Source organism: Chiloscyllium plagiosum, unplaced genomic scaffold, assembly GCF_037043375.1.
Source record: "Chiloscyllium plagiosum isolate Xiang-an unplaced genomic scaffold, Cpla_swu_hap1 HiC_scaffold_19, whole genome shotgun sequence".
Classification (NCBI taxonomy): domain Eukaryota; kingdom Metazoa; phylum Chordata; class Chondrichthyes; order Orectolobiformes; family Hemiscylliidae; genus Chiloscyllium; species Chiloscyllium plagiosum.
The window spans coordinates 34,201,969-34,221,713 of record NW_028270157.1 but is presented as its reverse complement, the minus strand read 5'-3'; the positions used below and the strand labels follow the sequence as shown (position 1 = coordinate 34,221,713).

At 40.9% G+C, this 19,745-nt stretch overlaps 1 protein-coding gene across 4 annotated transcripts in view; it reads right to left on the bottom strand.

Moving 5' to 3' along the window:
• tfec (transcription factor EC) overlaps positions 1 to 19,745 on the bottom strand; it is a 97,633-nt gene that overhangs the window by 25,065 nt on the left and 52,823 nt on the right. For 2 of the 4 annotated variants that reach the window (XM_087997206.1, XM_043709560.2), the window contains exons 3-4: positions 13,408 to 13,506; positions 882 to 1,014 (exon numbers count right to left, since the gene is read on the bottom strand). In XM_087997206.1, coding sequence (XP_087853332.1) covers positions 882 to 1,014; positions 13,408 to 13,506 — 232 coding nt within the window. Of the gene's footprint in view, positions 1 to 881; positions 1,015 to 7,543; positions 7,666 to 13,407; positions 13,507 to 19,745 lie in introns of those variants that run through there. The other 2 variants (XM_087997207.1, XM_043709565.2) reach the window with 2 other exon arrangements.

Below are 19,745 nucleotides of genomic sequence, written 5' to 3'. Positions count from 1 at the left end.
ACTGCTAGAAGTTAAACTACAATTAATGATCTCTGGTTGATAACTTTCTAAAGGACATCAACTTTGTAAAGAATGAAACAATTATAGGGTAAAGTGGTATTTGGCATTAAAGATCCTGCTCAGAGTTTTCTTTCACAAGAGATCTGAAGGAGTCTCAAAAATCAGCAATTGGCAACATAGAATAAATGTTCTCTTTCTCATTCCTCTACTGAGATTTTTAAAAAAGAAAACAAACATGTTAGTTTCTCTGTGTCTAAAAGAGAAGTGGACATTAAATAACTGACTTTAGGGGAGAACATAAAGATACATAACAGCTTGGAGAACTTTAGCTCCATATTAAATGAGTGAAAGTAGATAATTTGTCATGTTGTTGTTGTCTCCATAAAGCCAGATATTAGTTAAACATAAAAGAGCACTGTTTCACATCAAATGTATTAAATTTCTGCATCATAAATACAAATATCCTTTGCAGATATGATCTCATTGTATCAAATTGATTTGTTACCATTACTAGGAAATATCAATAAACAGCCTTGGTGTTCATTGTTCACAGCAACCAGGAAATATGCTACCAACAAAAGCTTAAATTGATTCTGTCTGCATAGAGACTTTACACAGGACACTGCTTTGGAAAACAGTACATAGTTATATTTTATTTACATCAGCCACATTAACCCAATTGAGTTCATTGGCATTAACTAAAGTATGTATTTAGAAAACAAAAAAAGTAGAAAAGCTATTAATTTCAAACTGATGAGATTAAAGTAGGAATTATCCTCTACCTCTTATAGATTTTCTAAATGGAGAACTAAATCTCAAAAATCAAACAGTGTAACAACATTGGAAATTTCCAATGTATTACTAAATAATACAACACTTACTTCCAGGTTGTGTAGCTGTGATTTCCCTTTTCACTGAAAGGTTAGAAGAGCAGGAAGTACCAGTAAGTCCCATAGTAGTTGGAGTCATGCCCTGATCATTATAGACATCCAAAATATTACTAGATAATGGCATCTGGTAAAGCAAAACACATGACAATAGGTATAAACTCAAAGTTTCTAAAATAATGTCAATGAATTACCATTTAATACACTATATATTTTCAGAATTGACATTCACATATTATTCCTATAAAACCATACTTTGAATTTGCTTCTATTTGAGAACATGAGAATCCTGAAAACCAGTAAATATAACTTGTGCTACTAAGAGCAATTACCATCTACTTAGTCAGTCTTTGGCAGCTTTCTTGATAAAACAATATCAACTGCACCTTGCCTGGATTGAAAACAATTAACTCATTACAGGGCACAGCTGAAACAACTGTTTAGAAGTCCTTTCTCCCCTGCAATATGTAAAGCAACAATCTCTGGATGAATCAATCAATTAGTCAGTCAGTCTGTATAATGGAACTATGGCGATTGTTTTATATATACAGAAAATGAGCCTTGTTATATACTCAACTGGTGAAATGAATATGATTGTGTTACCTTGTGAAACAATATTTTATTTCTCCATAACAATTCAAATATAAATGTGTTGTTCAATTAAAAATAGAAATAATTATGTTCTAATCCTATCTTCCTATGAGTTGTAGCCTTTTAAGTTACCACACTTCAAATAAATCTCCCTACGTCTTCTACATCTGATCATCCTAGGTATTCTTTTACCTACAATTTTAACTTTATTCATTACCAAACTAAAACACTAACCTTGAGTCAGATTTGCTGTTAAAATAGTTGTTCTTATTTTGTTATAAATATTTGACCTGAGTTTTAAAAGGTCGGTATGCACCGTAATGTCTGAAGTAAGCAATTTATTAATTCTTGGTTCTATGACATGATACTTTTAATCTGTATTTATGTTGCTTTGTGATTTCAGGTGAGTTATTTCTTGCCATGTCCAGTTATTAGATCTCATGAAGTGCTCTGTGTAGTCAACATTGCCTCCTAAATTCCAAACACTTGTGCTGTATTTTTCTAATCAACCTGCTCAAAGATATTATTACTCACCTCTGAAACAGATAGGACTTGAACACTGACCTCCTGTTCCAGGGGCAGGGACATTATCACTGCACCACAAATGAGCCTTAACTTTTGCTGCACCCATTCACTCTGAATACTCTCAGTTTTAACATGAACTATTTCTCTCTCAAAAAGCTAAATAGTTGAGTAGAAGTCAACAATTAAGTCACAATTATAAACTATCCTATTGGAGAAAGGAATGGCAGCACTCAGTTCATTTGCTGAACAGATTTCTTCAATAACATCAGTCATGCACTATAAAACAGGTTGTATTTTTGGAAAACAATGATGACTTATTTGATCTTTACAGTAAAAATAAATTTAAAGTGTTTCACAGTTCAGCTGAAGGCAAGACCCAGTACTGTAGCTTTCCCTAGTACTGGTGCCAGTACTCTATGAATTGACATCCATTTCTGTCACCTGTCATGCATTCAACTTTCTGATCTTATTTATCCTATACCAATTTGTCCATGGCACAGGTGGTAAACCAGAGATGATTATTTTTGTGGTTCTGCTTTCTAATTTAGTTTCCAGTTGCTGATACACCCACAACAAAATCTCTTTCTTCATCCTACTTATGGCACTAGTTCCCCTCCCAAGCACAACAGATTAATCTTTCCTCTCTCGCTCCACGTTCTTCTTCAACCGTGAAGAAATGTCCTTCATACCAACAATAAGGAGGGTACCTAGCCTTCAGGCTTCATGGTCACAGCTGCAGAGAACTGCATCTATCCCACTGAATAAACTGTTCACTACTACAACTACATTCCTGTTTCCTTACTCCATTTGAATAGAGATATGATCAGCTTGTAAGTTTGGATATGGAGAGAATTCTTATGAGAGGAGATTTGAGAAAATTTAAGAGAATGAATAAGTTTGTAGAGCGGACTAGTGATGTTGGTGATAACCAGAATGTGTCAAGAAGAGGCAGAGAATCTGAACACAAATGTATGTTAGCAAATGAAGTTTGGGTAGGGAGGAAATGATAAAAAGACAAACCTAAGTACTCATCATCTGAATCTACTCATAAAAAGGTGGATGATTTGATATGACAAATTGAAATAAATGAGTATGGCATGACAGCCATTAGAGACAGATTATTACAAACTGACCACAGCTGGGACCTACATATTCAATGATATCTGGTATCTTGGAAAGACTGAAAGAAAAGAAATGAAGGTGAAGTGGCTCAGTTTAAGAAAGAATGAGATTAATACAGTGGCCAGAAATTATTTTGGTGCAGAGGATTAAAATGTAAAATAGATTTGGTTGAAAGTAAGAAATGGCAAAAGGAAAAAAAAAATCATCGGTGGGAGTAGTTTATAGATTCCCTATCATTCAATATGTTTGATAGATTATAAATCAAGAAGCAATAGACATTTGTAAGAAAGGTATTACAATAATTGTGGGAAATTTTAATCTCATACATTTGACAAATTAAAATGGTAAAATAGCCTAGAGGACAAATTTGTACAATGTATTATGGGTAGTTTCTCAGAACAATATATTCTATAACCAATCAGGAAACAGACTATTTTAGACCTGGTAATGTGTAATGAGACAGAATTAATATACCATTTCAAAATAAAGGAGCCTATAGGTAAGAATGACTATAACAGGATAGAATTTCATTTTTGGTTTCTGTAACTAGTGTCACAAATTTAACTGAAAGCAACCACCAGGATATGAAGACAAAGTTGTCAAATAGGTTTAAAGATAGAATATCAAAAAAGTCTTGGCAGACATTTAAGGTATACTTCGTAATGCTCAATAAAAATATAGAAGAAAGTGAGGACTGCAGATGCTGGAGATCAGAGCTGAAAAATGTGTTACTGGAAAAGCGCAGGAGGTCAGGCAGCATCCAAGGAGCTGGGGAAATCGACGTTTCGGGCATAAGCCCTGGAAGAAGGGCTTATGCCCGAAATGTCGATTTTTTTTTTCCCCTGCTCCTTGGATGCTGCCTGACCTGCTGCGCTTTTCCAGCAACACATTTTTCAGCTCTCAATAAAAATATATTCCATTTGAGAAAGAAATTCTGTATGAAAGAATACACTAACTGTGGTGATATAAGCAAGTTGAGGTTGTTATTAAATTGAAAGAAAAGTTTTACAGTGCTACAAGGATTAGTGGTATACCAGAAAATTGAAAAAATGCTAGAAGTGATAAAAAGGTGAATTAAAAAAAGAGTAATTGAAGTATCAGAGTAACCTAACAAGAAATATAGAAGCAAAGTGAACAGTTTCTATCAGTAAATTAAAAACTAAAAGCATAGCAACATGGAACATTTATTTTTAAGTGAGTGAGACTGGGGAACTTAGCAAACAATTAAGCAGGAAGCAAAGAAATGGCAGAGACTCGACCCAGTATTCTGTATCTGTCTTCATTGTAGAAGACACAAGAAGCATCCCTATAATCATAGAAAAGCAGACAGCTAAAAGGAGAGACCTACCAAAAACAAGCACACTTAGGAAAGGAAAAAGTACTAGAAAACTCATGAAACTAAGAGCTGACAAGGTCCTGATGGCTAGACTCTTTGAATATTAAAGAAAGTGTCTGCAAAGATGGTGGGTGCATTGGTGATCAAGGAAGTTTTACTGTATAAATCCTGTTCAAAACACGAAGGTCTTACAAAGCAAGAAACTAAAGATTCTATATTCAAATCATACCTTCACAGCCTCAGGATATTCTAAAGTGTTTTATACATGATGAAACATTCTTGAAGTTTAGAACCCATGAGGCAGATTTTCACAAACAGCAATGTCATAACTTACCAATGATGTGAAGGTGCTGGTGTTGGACTGGGTGGACAAAGTTAAAAATGACATGACACTAGGTTATAGTCTAACAGGTTTATCTGAAGTGTTGCTCCTTTGTCTAGGATACATAGAGGCAGGATACATAGGACACAGAATTTATAGGTAAAAGATCACACTGGGGGAACACTTCAGTGGTCAAGGACACTCAGCATCGGATCTTCGGGTGAACGTCCTCCAAGGCGGACTTTGGTAAGTTATGACATTCCTGTTTGTGATACGCAACAATGCAGAGTAGCCAAGCAGAAGCTGATAGCCAAACTCGGTACCCATGAGGACAGCCTCAACTGGGATCTTGGGTTCATGTCACACTACAGGTGATCCGACTACACTATATACTCTCAAACAAACACTCATACACATGGATGCATACACACACACTCTCACACACAAACAAAATCACACAGATCCTTTCTCACACACTCAGACATACACTTACATGCCCACCCTCTCAGAGGCATACACTCCATTACATTTCTGCACACACTCTCTCCCGCACACACTCTCTCCCACACACATACTTTCCTACTCCCTTTCTAACACATACACACATGCAAGCATACACACATATAAGTTTATGGGGTGAATTTGCATTTGCAGATACATTCTATTTTGTTCAAAAAGCACATAATCTGTAGGCAGTCAGTCAATGTGACATTTTATAAATTCCAACTTTGGTAATAAAACCGGGTCTGACTTCAGGTTAGGATACAGATAGACACTAACCTTACACCTTTAATGCATTGTCTGAGCTGAGATGTCACCTTTTTTATAAACTGATAAAATCTTAGGTTATCTCAGGGCTGTGACTTGAAACAAATTCTGGGATTTACATTTTAATCAATTGAAACCTGCATTCCCATTCTAAGTGATTAAAGACTTAACATCTATCTAGGAGGGGTGTCTAATACATTGCATCAGTTGTATGACACTTTGATCTTTTACTTATAAATTCTGCTTCCTATGTATCCTGCCCCACTAGCTACCTGATGAAGAGCAGTACTCTGAAAGCTTATACTTCCAAATAAACCTGTTCGATTATAACCTGGTGTCATGTCATTTCTAATTTATCAAATAACCCATTAATGGTTTTAGTTGAGGAATAAATGTGTTACACTGAAATGTTTAATCAATAGACTGGATCTCGTATCATCAGCCCCTAGCTCGGAGATGAGTGTATTACCAGTGAGATAAGGTTGAAAGGTTAAATATTTTGTTAATGTAGAATTAGTCAGAATAGATTTCATACCAACAAAATATGGAATCAAGTTCCTTTAAATTTAGTTATTTTATTTAAAGTCACACATAAGAAAGAACTTGCATTTCTGCAGCACCTGAAAATCCCAAAGAACCTTTCAGGGACTGAAGTTACCTTTTTATAGGCAGGCATATTGAAAAAATATGGCAGCCAAATTGTGCGCAGTGTACTTCCACAAACAGCAATAAGATAATGACTGAAAAGTCTGTATTTCTAAAGTTAGTTGAGTGATAAATATTGGCCAGCACACATAAGAGAATGTTTCTGCTTTCTGCTAAACAGTGACATGGGATTATTTAAACTTTATCTTCTATAATTTCTCTCATGTATTTGATATATACAGCTTCTAATGTTTACCTTTAACTTGTGAAACCTCCCTAGAAATTCTGCAATGGCTGTCTATTATTTCCATATTGAGTAATTGCTGACACTATTTCACCATTTCCAGAAAGCATGACCAGCATTAAACAGAGAATTTTTTGCTGAGAAAGGAACTTTGCACTAAAATGTAAAATTGCATTCAACATCTAACTCTGCAGTTAACTCTGTGTAACCTACTCAAGTCATGAAAATAATATACAAATAGAATCCACATTAAGTTTAATTTGTAGTAATACAGCAGCCTAGCAAATGCAGTTTAATCTCCTGTAAACAATGTTAGATTTACAGTTTTAGGAACTGCCATTCCACATGGAGAATAATGCAAATTTCTGGCTAATTCTTTAAGATTGCCTTGTAAAAATTTTTTAAAATGGGGATTTAAATAATATAACGACCTACTCATTTTATGTTACCATCAATGAATAAGCAAGATTGCAAGATTGCTGCCTGTAATTACATCACAAAAGGATTAACATGTTCTCCAAAGTTCTTTGGTTACTTTATAATCCATTAATAACCTTTGAAAGTTGAAAGGCCTCATGAGAAACAAAAAAAATCTAAACTGCATTTTAAAAAGCTGCAGGTTTTTTTACATATTGATTAAAAACTTTACATTGTCATTTTTGCACTTCTGTGCGCTGTATTCACTTTTATATTTTAATACTTCAATAAATCTACTTTCTGAGTTGATTTTGAAAAAGGTAATAATATTCATCATGTCAAACGTATTTTCAAAGTAGCTAAAGTAGGCTTACAGAAAATAATAAATACTTAATGATGAATATCAAAGGAATAACATAGAAAACTAAAAAGAATTCCAAGAATGTTCTAAATTTGTACTGTTCTCTGAATAAGTAAAGCCATTGTTTTGCATCTGCTGCACAAATGTTGACACTGTTACCATTTTAGGGCAATGCATTCGGTACAGCGATTCTATTCTGTAGTAATATTCTCCACCATCATTACAGATTTTAATTTTGTGCATTTTTATCAATAAGAAGCTCTCTAAAATGCTACTGACTATTCTAAGTATAGTCCAAACAGCAATAGGAAAATTTACTTCTTACCAGTTTTATTTTTTGTGATTCTATAAACTCCACAATAGTAATTGTTTTGCTTTTCTCTTTCATTTTAATTTTCTCCTTTTCACAGAGCTTCGAAGTGAACAGAAATTTGAGCATATGCTCAGTTCACGTAAACAAACGAACTCTGACTTTTTGGACTTTAACACTAGTCTGATATGCATGTATTAAGACCATTTTTTCAGTGCAGGTTATTCAGCTCTTTGATGATATGTCAGCTGTACAGTTGTTAATGTTTACTGGCTTGCAAGAAAATATTTCAATAGAAGTTAAACAGCGGGGTGAACAATCAATAAAGCAGCGTTTCACTATCTGATATTTAGAAGAAATATTTTCAGTTGAACATTAGAGATTTTACTTTTCAGGTCTTGCCATTGATAACAGTAAGTTGCCTCTTTGCTTCTGGAAATATTCATTTCAAGTTGCATTCAATAAGCTGGGGGCCATTTGTAACTATGGCTGTAAAACTCAATGCCTAGGAATAATTTGTCAAATCATTGCAATTTTGAATAGGTGAAGATGATTGCAAAGAACTCATACATCACCTAAAAAACTATCATGAGTACTATGCTTCATGGATAGACAAATTTTACCATTTTGTTGCATGCGACTGTACCAAGTTCAGTTTTATTTGCTGTTGCCGTTCATTGCAACTGATAAAATAATAATGGTTTCATGATTTTTGGAATTGTGTTTCATATTTTATTGAACAATTTAAAACCATCAATAGGTTACAATACGAAAAGCATAATGGAATTTAAACATTGGAATTTATTGCACTCACTTCTCAGGCATAAAATGGATCAAGGTCAGATTTAGAATGTAAAATGTGCTATAATTTTAATGTCTCATTTTATATTTTCTAATATGGCATTGATTTTAAAGTGGGGAGGATGTTTCAGACATATGCAGTTAATGCTGCACACAATTAGCCAATTTAAAGGTAATTGCGTCTAATTCATTAAACAGCCTGGGTTCAAGTCTTACCTGCAATAACATCTCTGAACAGGTTGTTTTAAAAAATATCTACAATGCATTAAATGGATGAGAACCATGAATGAGCATGCTCTTGTAGATACATCTGCCCACTTTACTCATTGCAATTAATGCTATAATCATTGGTTTCATTCACCCAATATTCCTCCAACTACAGGAACTGAAGGAGACAACGTGAGAAAGGAGAGTTTTTGCTGTGCAACAACAGATACCTCTAGACAGCAAAGTGGGGAAGGCTGGTCCAGATACTGACATCAGGGAAGGCATCAGCAAAGGCATAGCACAACATGGCATCCAGACAGCAAGAACAAATCATGGCCAGATGTTAGAGAGGTAATGTCAAAGACATGTGAGGGACACTCAGAAATGGCCATGGAAATATGTTGGCTTGGTCATCAAGAAGTGCAACTGTTGGATTTGGTGAGAAACCTATGCCAGTGACCCTCAAAGTTACAACAATGCTCAATTTCTACACTAGCAACAGGAGTTAGAAACCAACGGGAAATACACTTGACATCTCACAGATTGTCACATATTGATGCATTAAGGAGCTGACTGATGCCTTCGTAGTAGTCCCAGTGACTTCATCAACCCTTTCATTGAGGACAACAGCCAGGTTCTGAAGCAGCCATACTCGATGTCATTGCTGAACTTCCTTGAGTGCAAAGTTTCAATAACTGCACACAATAACTGGGATATCATAGCAATCACAGAAACATGACTCAGGGATGGGCAGGACTGACAGCTGAATGTTCCAGGATACAAATGCCACAGGAAGGATAGAAAGGGAGGCAAGAGCGGAGGGGGAGTGGCGTTTTTGATAAGGGATAGCATTACAGCTGTGCTGAGGGAGGATATTCATGGAAATACATCCAGGGAAGCTATTTGGGTGGAACTGAGAAATAAGAAAGGGATGATCACCTTATTGGGATTGTATTATAGACCCCCTAATAGTCAGAGGGAAATTGAGAAACAAACTTGTAAGGAGATCTCAGCTATCTGTAAGAATAATAGGGTGGTTATGGTAGGGGATTTTAACTTTCCAAACATAGACTTGGACTGCCACAGTTTTAAGGGTTTAGATGGAGAGGAATTTGTTAAGTGTGTACAAGAAAATTTTCTGATTCAGTATGTGGATGTATCTACTAGAGAAGGTGCAAAACTTGACCTACTCTTGGGAAATAAGGCATGGCAGGTGACTAAGGTGTCAGTGAGGGAGCACTTTGGGTGCAGCGACCATAATTCTATTAGGTTTAAAATAGTGATGGAAAAGGATAGACCAAATCTAAAAGTTGAAGTTCTAAATTGGAGAAAGGCCAATTTTGACGGTATTAGGCAAGAACTTTCAAAAGCTGAGTGGGGGCAGATGTTTGTAGGTAAAGGGACGACTGGAAAATGGATTCAGAAATGAGATAACGAGAATCCAGAGTAAGTATATTCCTGTTATGGTGAAAGGAAAGGCTGTTAGGTATAGGGTATTCTGGGTGTCTAAAGAAATTGAGGGTTTGGTTAAGAAAAAGAAGGAAGCATATGTCAGGTATAGACTGGATAGATTGAGTGAATTCTTAGAACAGTATAAAGGCAGTAGGAGTATACTTAGGAGGGAAATCAGGAGGGCAAAAAGGGAACATGAGATAGATTTGGCAAATAGAATTAAGGAGAATCCAAAGGTTTTTCAAAATACATTAAGGATGAAAAGGTAACTAGGGAGAGAATAGGGCCCTTCAAAGATCAGCAAGGCGGCCTTTGTGTGGAGCCACAGAAAATGGGTATTTTGCATCAGTATTTACTGTGGATAAGGATGTGGAAGATATAGAATGTAGAGAAATGTCATTGCAAAATGTCCAGATTACAGAGGAGAAATGCTGGATGTCTTGAAATGCATAAAGGTGGATAAATTCCCAGGACCTGATCAGGTGTACCCTAGAATTCTGTGGGAAGCTAGAGAAGTGATTGCTGGGCCTCTTGCTGAGATATTCGTATCATCGATAGTCACAGGTGAGGTGCCAGAAAACTAGAGGTTGGCTGTCGTGGTGCCACTGTTTAAGAAGGGTGGCAAGGACAAGCCAGGGAACTATAGACCAGTGAGCCTGACATCGGTGGTGGGCAAGTTGTTGGAGGAAATCCTGAGGGACAGGATGTACATGTATTTGGAAAGGCAAGGAATGATAATGGATAGTTAATATGGCTTTGTGCGTGGGAAATCATGTTTCACAAACATGATTGAGTTTTTTGAAGAAGTAACAAAGAAGATTGATGAGGGCAGAGCAGTAGATGTGATCTATATGGACTTCAGTAAGGCATTCAACAAAGTTCCTCATGGGAGACTGGTTAGCAAGGTTAGATCTCACAGAATACAGGGAGAATTAGCCATTTGGATACAAAACTGGCTCAAAGATAGAAGACAGAGGGTGGTGGTGGAGGGTAGTTTTTCAGACTGGAGGCCTGTGACCAGTGGCGTGCCACAAGGATCGGTGCTGGGCCCTCTACTTTTTGTCATTTACATAAATGATTTGGATGCGAGCATAAGAGATACAGTTAGTAAGTTTGCAGATGACACCAAAATTGGAGGTGTAGTGGACAGCAAAGAGTGGACAGATTACAACAGGATCTGGACTAGATGGGCCAATGGGCTGAGAAGTGGCAGATGGAGTTTAATTCAGATAAATGCGAGGTGCTGCATTTTGGAAAAGCAAATATTAGCAGGATTTATGCACTTAATGGTAAGATCCTAGGGAGTGTTGCTGAACAAAGAGACCTTGGAGTGCAGGTTCCTAGCTCCTTGAAAGTGGAGTCCTAGGTAGATAGGATAATGAAGAAGGCGTTAGGTATGTTTTCCTTTATTGGTCAGAGTATTGAGTACAGGAGTTGGGAGGTCATGTTGCGGCTGTACAGGACATTGGTTAGGCCATTGTTGGAATATTGCATGCAATTCTGGTCTCCTTCCTATCGGAAAGATGTTGTGAAACGTGAAAGGGTTAAGAACAGATTTACAAGGAATTTGCGAGGGTTGGAGGATTTGAGCTATAGGGAGAGGCTAAACAGGCTAGGGCTGTTTTCCCTGGAGTGTCACAGGCTGAGTGGTCGCCTTATAGAGGTTCACAAAATTATGAGGGGCATGGATAGGATAAATAGGCAAAGTTTTTCCCTGGGGTCGGGGAGTCCAGAACTAGCGGGCATAGGTTTAGAGTGACGGGGGAAAGATATAAAAGAGACCTAAGGAGCAAACTTTTCATGCAGAGGGTGGTACGTGTATGGAATGAGCTGCCAGAGGAAGTGTTGGAGGCTGGTACAATTGCATCATTTAAAAGGCATTTGGATGGGTATATGAATAGGAAGGGTTTAGAGGGATATGGGCCGGGTGCTGGCAGGTGGAACTAGATTGGGTTGGGATATCTGGTCAGCATGGACGGGTTGGACCGAGGGGTCTGTTTCCATGCTGTACATCTTTATGTCTCTATGACTCATGAGAACAATAAACACTCCTTCAGAACACCCAGACAATTTTGAAACTTAAAAGTTTAATATCACAAATACACAAGTAGTATGAAACCACAGGAGAAGAGTATTTCAAGACTGTGCTCATTTCCCAGGGTGCTGTCATCATACCCAACTCAAATTCAAGAAATCTTGAAGCCACATTTGGATGGATCTTCAATGACAAGGCCGATTTCCTGTGTTCATTAGTGATGAGACCAGTGAGTCATCCCCAGAGAGAAGCAGAGGAGTGCAACAATTGAGCTCACTTTTCCATTAGAATGAGTATACCATTGGATTTCTTACAATACACACCCACTGCTTTGACTAGTCTCGAGAGGCTGTACCAAACACACCTCAGAAGGTGTAGCAATAGCAGTGGTATGATGTACACTACATAGTATGGCACTGCAATATTGCAGGGCAGTGCATTAGCAACATCAGTCTTCCTCACAAACAAAAGCAGAAATTGCTGGAGAAACTCAGAAAGTCTAGCAGCATCTATGGAGTTAATGTTTCGGATCCAATTACTCTTCTTCAGAACTCAGACCTGCTGCATTTCTCCAGCTATTTCTGTTTTTGTTTCAGATTTCCAGCATCTGCAGTTCTTTGTTTTGTATCAGTCCTCCTCAGATGATGAGGATTTGACAAAGTAAAAGGAGATTGTTAAAGGAGCCTGTAATAAATGCTGGCACCATGGAGAGATGTGTAAGGGGTGCCAGGGACAATCTGATCTACACTAAGTTTGTACAATAGTAAATACACCTCCATGATTGTTGCTCCATTGCCAGAACTCCACCCCCATCCTGGGTGTAGGCCTAGCCCTGCCATCCTCCTCTTTTGAATTTTATAAGTCAAGTACAAATATACCTGTCTCAGTTATACCCACTGGAAGTGAACCAGGCCAAAATTCTCATATTGAAAGAAAGCAAAAGTTACCTTCAGTTTTGGTTGTGACGTCAGAAATGATGTTGTTAACAAAATCCTAGTCTTTGAAACACACAAAGAATCAAACTGATTTTAGTCCTCTCCAACACATTCTTGCAATAGTGTAATATCAGTGATGTAGCTCTGAAGTATTTAAACCAAATAACCTACCACAAAATATAAACATAGTTCAGGTTTACCTTCTTAAAAAAAATAATTTGAGTAAATGTGAGAATTGCTTCTCCATCTTATTCTGATTCTTTGAAATACTTTCTCTATGGCCGTGAAAGAGTTATTATAGAGAATGGCAAGAATAAACATTTCCAGCCATTTTAAATTAACAGAAGAAGGATGAAAACATTTGGAGTAGATGTAATATTGGAACCTTGCTGCTTCTTGACCACTTATTGGGTTTTAAAGATACCTCGCATTCCTCTCATGGTACTTACTGTGTTATGTATGAGAGAAGATGGTTCCATACAGCTGACGGAATCTTCATTGAAGCAGCTTGATTCCAAACTGATTATATCATCGATAACATCATCCATCTAAAAACAATGTGTAGTGCAGGTGAAAATAACATTTAGTAAACTGCCTTCAAATTCTTTATCACAAATCCTGAGTGAAATCATTGCATCATTCATAATAGGAAAGCGCAGACACTCATGTCAGTATATCCGCTGCATGCTAAATGTATATGATTTTCATTTAAAAGCATAATTTGTAGGAAAGTTAACAATACATGGCTCTGCTTGTGCCAGTCCATCCAGGAGGTTTGGTTTGGGGTATTAAGCAAAACAATCACATTGTCAATCCGTTTCAATTTTTGTGTTTATGACAAGACTGTTCCCAAATCAATGAGAGATTTAAAAACTGAACTGTTCTACGGTCATAGAAGCACTGCCACTGTAAAACCTGTGGGGCTCAGTTTCTAACTTGCTATCAACTAACTTTGTAGAGATGATAAGATAAAAGCAAAGTACGGCAGATGATGAATATTTGACATATAATCAGAAAGTGCTGAAGAGTGGAGTTTGCCTAGCAATTTCTTTTTTTAAAATGCTCAGCCAATCAATGACCATGCACCTGCCTTGCGTACACTATACATTATCAATCAGCTGCAAGTTAACTGTCAAACTGTGTGCATGGCTGTGATGTTGAAACTTGAAGAGCTGGCATTCTTCTTTCTTATAGGTTGCACTGTTTATTCACCTTGTGCAATGGACTCTGTCCACTTGGTCAGCACAGGCTTTTATCTCCACATACTCGTTAAAGCAGGTGGACTGTGGCAGGTCAGCAACTCACTAACCTTGAGATGGTTGCTGGTCAGCCAGATAGATACATAGTCCTTGCCGCCAATGGAGAGAACCCATGGAACCCAGTCTATAGGGCAATTGGCTTCTTATTTGTAATTGTGCTTTCCCACATTGTGCAATTGCTCTGCAGTGGAATTGGAGTGTCCTCTTAAAGGTGTAAGCTCAGGCAAAAGTTATGTAAGACTCTGTTCTGCACAAGCATGAGGGTTCCTCTCTCAACCTCCTCTGATTGGGTCCAAGGAAGTATAGAATACAATGTTTGGTTGAAGGATTTGACAGGAAAATGATACAGTTAGCTATCAGATGGCCTCCGTGCTCCAATCCAGAATTTTTGTAACCATTTATTTGTTGAGCCTCTAATTCTCCTGAGGTACTCATGAAACAATTGGACTATTCACCCAGAGCTAGAGGTTTGCTTCATTTATGACAGGTTGTGTCCACTTGGCAATGAGCCTGTAAGCTACGTATCTGGGAGTGAAACGTCCTCAGAGATCCTCTGAGGCTTTAACATGGAGGAGCTTAGCAAAGCTATTGACTGACTTATCATGGATGTAGCTCCAGGTGATGATGCTATATTGCCTGAATGTACCAAGAACTGGAAACCCACACTCCCCAAACATCTGCAAGAAATCCCTATCTCTGTGAGAAGGAAGGGGAAGTGCTCCAGGATATATGGGTATGATCCTGTACAATCAAGGTACCTCTGAGCATCACAGGAAAATGATTTGCCTATGTTGCCCATGTAATGCTGCATCTATCCTGAACTGCAGTCTGGTTTTAGAACTGGAAAATCTATAATTGATATGATCTTCTCAGTCCATCAGATGGAAGAGAAATACTGTGAAGAATGGGGACTGCTATGTTTGCTTTCATTGATCTCACTGAAACGTTCGATAATGGTCAGCAGAGGCAGTCTATTTAAGCACATGGAGAAAATTGACTGCCCACAACATGATTGGAAAGGTCAGCTGTGATAGGACAACATCAAAACCACAGTGATGTCAAACAGGGGAAGGTTAGCATGCAGGTCCCTCCTGCCTTTTACCCTCCTCCCTTACCTGAGATATGAAGATCCTAAGGTTAAACTGACCACCAGTAATCTCTCTCAAATGAGAGAAGCCCTATGGTCTTCCAATGGATGGCAGCAGAGTAAGGTGCTCCAGCTGAAGCTCCTCTGCTTGGCCTGGTTTCATGTTCTTCTTTTCTCTGTTTTTATTCCTCCTTCCTGATTTTTTTTTCAACTAATGACTTCAACTTATCCAGAGAGGAATGGAGGAGTTGTACATCCCAGACCCTCGGGAAAACAGTCCAGAGTGGAGCCCAGAGAGGAGAATCGGGTCCCAGAGCGGAGCACAGTGAAGGGAATCGGGTCCTGGAGTGGAGCCCAGAGAGGGGAATCGAGTCCCAGAGCGGAGCCCAGTGAGGGGAATCGAGTCCCAGAGCGGAGCCCAGTGAGGGGAATCAAGTTCCAGAGTGGAGCCCAGTGAGGGAAATCGGGTCCTGGAGTGGAGCAAAGAGAGGGGAATCGGGTCCCAGAGCAGAGCCCAGGGAAGGGAATCAGGTCCCGGAGTGGAGCCCAGTGAGGGGAATCGGGTCCCAGAGCGGAGCCCAGTGAGGGGAATCGGGTCCCAGAGCGGAGTCCAGTGAGGGGAATCGGGTCCCGGAGCGGAGCCCAGTGAGGGGAATCGGGTCCCGGAGCGGAGCCCAGTGAGGGGAATCGGGTCCCGGAGCGGAGCCCAGTGAGGGGAATCGGGTCCCGGAGCGGAGCCCAGTGAGGGGAATCGGATCCCAGACGGGAGCCCAGTGAGGGGAATCGGGTCCCAGAGCGGAGTCCAGTGAGGGGAATCGGGACCCGAGGCGGAGCCCAGTGAGGGGAATCGGGACCCGGGGCGGAGCCCAGTGAGGGGAATCGGGTCCCGGAGCGGAGCCCAGTGAGGGGAATCGGGTCCCGGAGCGGAGCCCAGTGAGGGGAATCGGGTCCCTGAGCGGAGCCCAGTGAGGGGAATCAGGTCCCAGAGCGGAGCCCAGTGAGGGGAATCAGGTCCCAGAGCGGAGCCCAGTGAGGGGAATCGGATCCCAAAGCGGAGCCCAGTGAGGGGAATCGGGTCCCAGAGGGGAGCCCAGTGAGGGGAATCGGGAACCGGGGCAGAGCCCAGTGAGGGGAATCAGGTCCCAGAGCGGAGCCCAGTGAGGGGAATCGGGACCCGGGGCGGAGCCCAGTGAGGGGAATCGGGACCCGGGGCGGAGCCCAGTGAGGGGAATCGGGTCCCAGAGCAGAGCCCAGTGAGGGGAATCGGGTCCCAGAGCAGAGCCCAGTGAGGGGAATCGGGTCCCAGAGCAGAGCCCAGTGAGGGGAATCGGGTCCCAGGGCAGAGCCCAGTGAAGGGAATCGGGACCCGGGGCGGAGCCCAGTGAAGGGAATCAAGTCCCTAAATGGAGCCCAGTGAGGGGAATCGGGACCCAGAGCGGAGCCCAGTGAGGGGAATCAAGTCCCTGAATGGAGCCCAGTGAGGGGAATCAAGTCCCTGAATGGAGCCCAGGGAGGGAAATCTTGTCCCGGAGCAGACCCTGGTGCAGGGAACCGAGTCCCAGAACAAGCCCAGTGAGGGCAATCGAGTCCCAGAATGGGGTCCAGGGATGGGGAATCGAATCCTGGAGCAGAGCCCTGGGAGGGGAATTGAGTCCCAGAACGAGCCCAGTGAGGGGAGATAGAGTCCCAGAGTGGAGCCCAGTGAGGGGAATTGTGTCCCAGAGTGGAGACCAGTGAGGGGAATCGGGTCCTGGAGCAGAGCCCAGGGAGGGGAATCGTGTCCCAGAACGAGCCCAGTGAGGGGAGATAGAGTCCCAGAGTGGAGCCCAGTGAGGGGAATCAAGTCCCAGAGTGGAGCCCAGTGAGGGGAATCGGGTCCTGGAGCAGAGCCCAGGAAGGGGAATCGGGACCCGGGGCGGAGCCCAGAGAGGGGAATGGGGACCCGGAGCGGAGCCCAGTGAGGGGAATCGAGTCCCTGAATGCATCCCAGTGAGGGGAATCAGGTCCTGGAGTGGAGCCCGGTGAGGGGAATCAAGTCCTGGAGCAGAGCCCAGGGAGGGGAATCAAGTCCCAGAGCGGAGCTCAGGGAGGGGAATCGAGTTCCGGAGCACAACTCAGTGAGGTGAATCAGGTCTCAGAACAGAGCCCAGAGAGGGGAATCAAGTCCCAGAGTGGAGCCCAGTGGGGGGAGATAGAGTCCCAGAGCGGAGCCCAGTGAGGGGAATCGAGTCCCAGCGCGCAGGCCAGCGAGGGGAATCGAGTCCCAGCGCGCAGGCCAGCGAGGGGAATCGAGTCCCAGCGCGCAGGCCAGCGAGGGGAATCGAGTCCCAGCGTGCAGGCCAGCGAGGGGAATCGAGTCCCAGCGCGCAGGCCAGCGAGGGGAATCGAGTCCCAGCGTACAGGCCAGCGAGAGGAATAGAGTCCCAGCACACAGGCCAGTGAGAGGAATCAAGTCCTGGAGTAGAGCCCAGTCAGAGGAATCGAGTCCCGGAGAAAACTTACCTTTGAGAAGCTGAGAGTTGGTGTCGAGTGGGGATGGTTGTTGGACTTGGGCTGAGTGCAGTTAGTCAGAGCATGTGTTGAAGCCCCTGCACTCCGCTACCACAATGTAATGTTTCTGTGTAATTTGTTTATCTGACTGTAATGACTATCCTTTTAACTGAGACTTATTTCTGTAAAGTAATGCAACTATTTTTCTTTCTTATTCCTCTTTTGTGTCTAAGATTTGTACCTAGATACTTTTACCAAAGAGGTGACATTGTAAAACATTTCACTGTACTCCTGCACTTCTGTACTTGAGTACGCATGACAATGAACAATATTTTTCTTCTCCTTCCGAAGGGCCGATGACAACTTTAGTTCTGACAATAGCGCTAATTGGCTATTCTTCTTTTGTTGCTATCTTATATCTGGAAGTCACTCTCAAAGCTTGGCTACTTAAATACCAGAACTGACAGAAAACCTTTTATCTTGCCATGTACAACTTAAGATAAATTATGCCAAGTCATTGAATGGTAGAATTGTACAACATGAAAACAGGCCCTTCAATGCAACTCGTCCATGCCAACCAGATATTCATATACCCTTCCAGATGCCTTTTAAATGTTACAATTGTACCAGCTTCCACCACTTCTTCCAGCAGCTCATTCTATACACGCACCACCCTCTGCATGAAAAGGTTGCCCCTTAGGCCCCTTTTAAATCTTTCCCCTCTTGCCTTTAACCTATGCCCTCTAGTTTTAGATTTCCCTTCCATGGGCCTTGGCTATTTACCCTATCCATGACCCTCATGGTTTTATAAACCTTTATAAGGTCACCCCCTCTGCCTCCGATGCTCCAGGGGAAATAGTCCCAGCCTATTTAGCCTCTCCCTGCAGCTCAAACCCTCCAAACCTGGCAACATTTTTGCAGCATTCAAAAAGCGGTCTAACCAATGTCCTGTACAGTCGCAACATGATATCCTAACTGACCAATATTGCACTGACCAATAAAGACAAGTATACCAAATGCCTTCTTCATTACTTTGTCTACCTGTGTCTTTCAAGGAACTTTGAATCTGCAACCCAAGATCTCTTTGTTTGGCAACACTCCCTAGGACTCTACCATTAAGTGTATAAATCCTGCCCTGATTTGCCTTTCTAAAATGCAGCACCTCACATTTCTCTAAATTAAACTTTATTTGCCACTCCTTGTCCCATCGGCCCATCTGATCAAGATCCCATTGTACTCTGAGGTAACCTTCTTTACTGTACACTACACAGCCTACTTTGGTGTCATCCACAAACTTACTAACCATTCCACCTATGTTCACATCCAAACTATTTATATAAATGACAAAAAGCAGCAGATCCAGCACTGATCCTTGCGGCCTGCCAACAGTCACAGGCCTCCAGTCCAAGAAACAACCTTTCACCACCACCCTCTGTCTCCTACCTTTGAGCTAATTTTGTATCCATGGCACAAAGCATCGCTTTATAAAACAGGAAGCTACCACCATCGACTAACCAACTGTAATTTTGTTTCTTCTCAGTATAAAACTGATGAGTGTAAATTGTGGAATACTGAATGTTTATTTAGCAGTGATTGTTATATCCCATAATTATAGTGCATATTGTGTAAATAGAACACTAGTACATACTTCATGTATGTTAAAGATAAGCTGCATGTAGGGCAGTCCCTATGTATGCTCACAAGATGTTGCCATTTACAGATGCTGTTATCTATCATCAGGTGCTTTACAAATGAAATTAACACATCGATTACTCTCTTGGCTTGTCCTACTGATACATATCCGTTCCTTTGAACACCCTGTCTGTTTTATGGATTTATATGCATGTCAAGTAGTATTGGAGCTGAATAAATTAGGAGTTCAGCATTTTGGAACTTTAATCAATGAAACACAAACTACATGCTTATGCCTGTAATTTTCTGTACCCTCCTT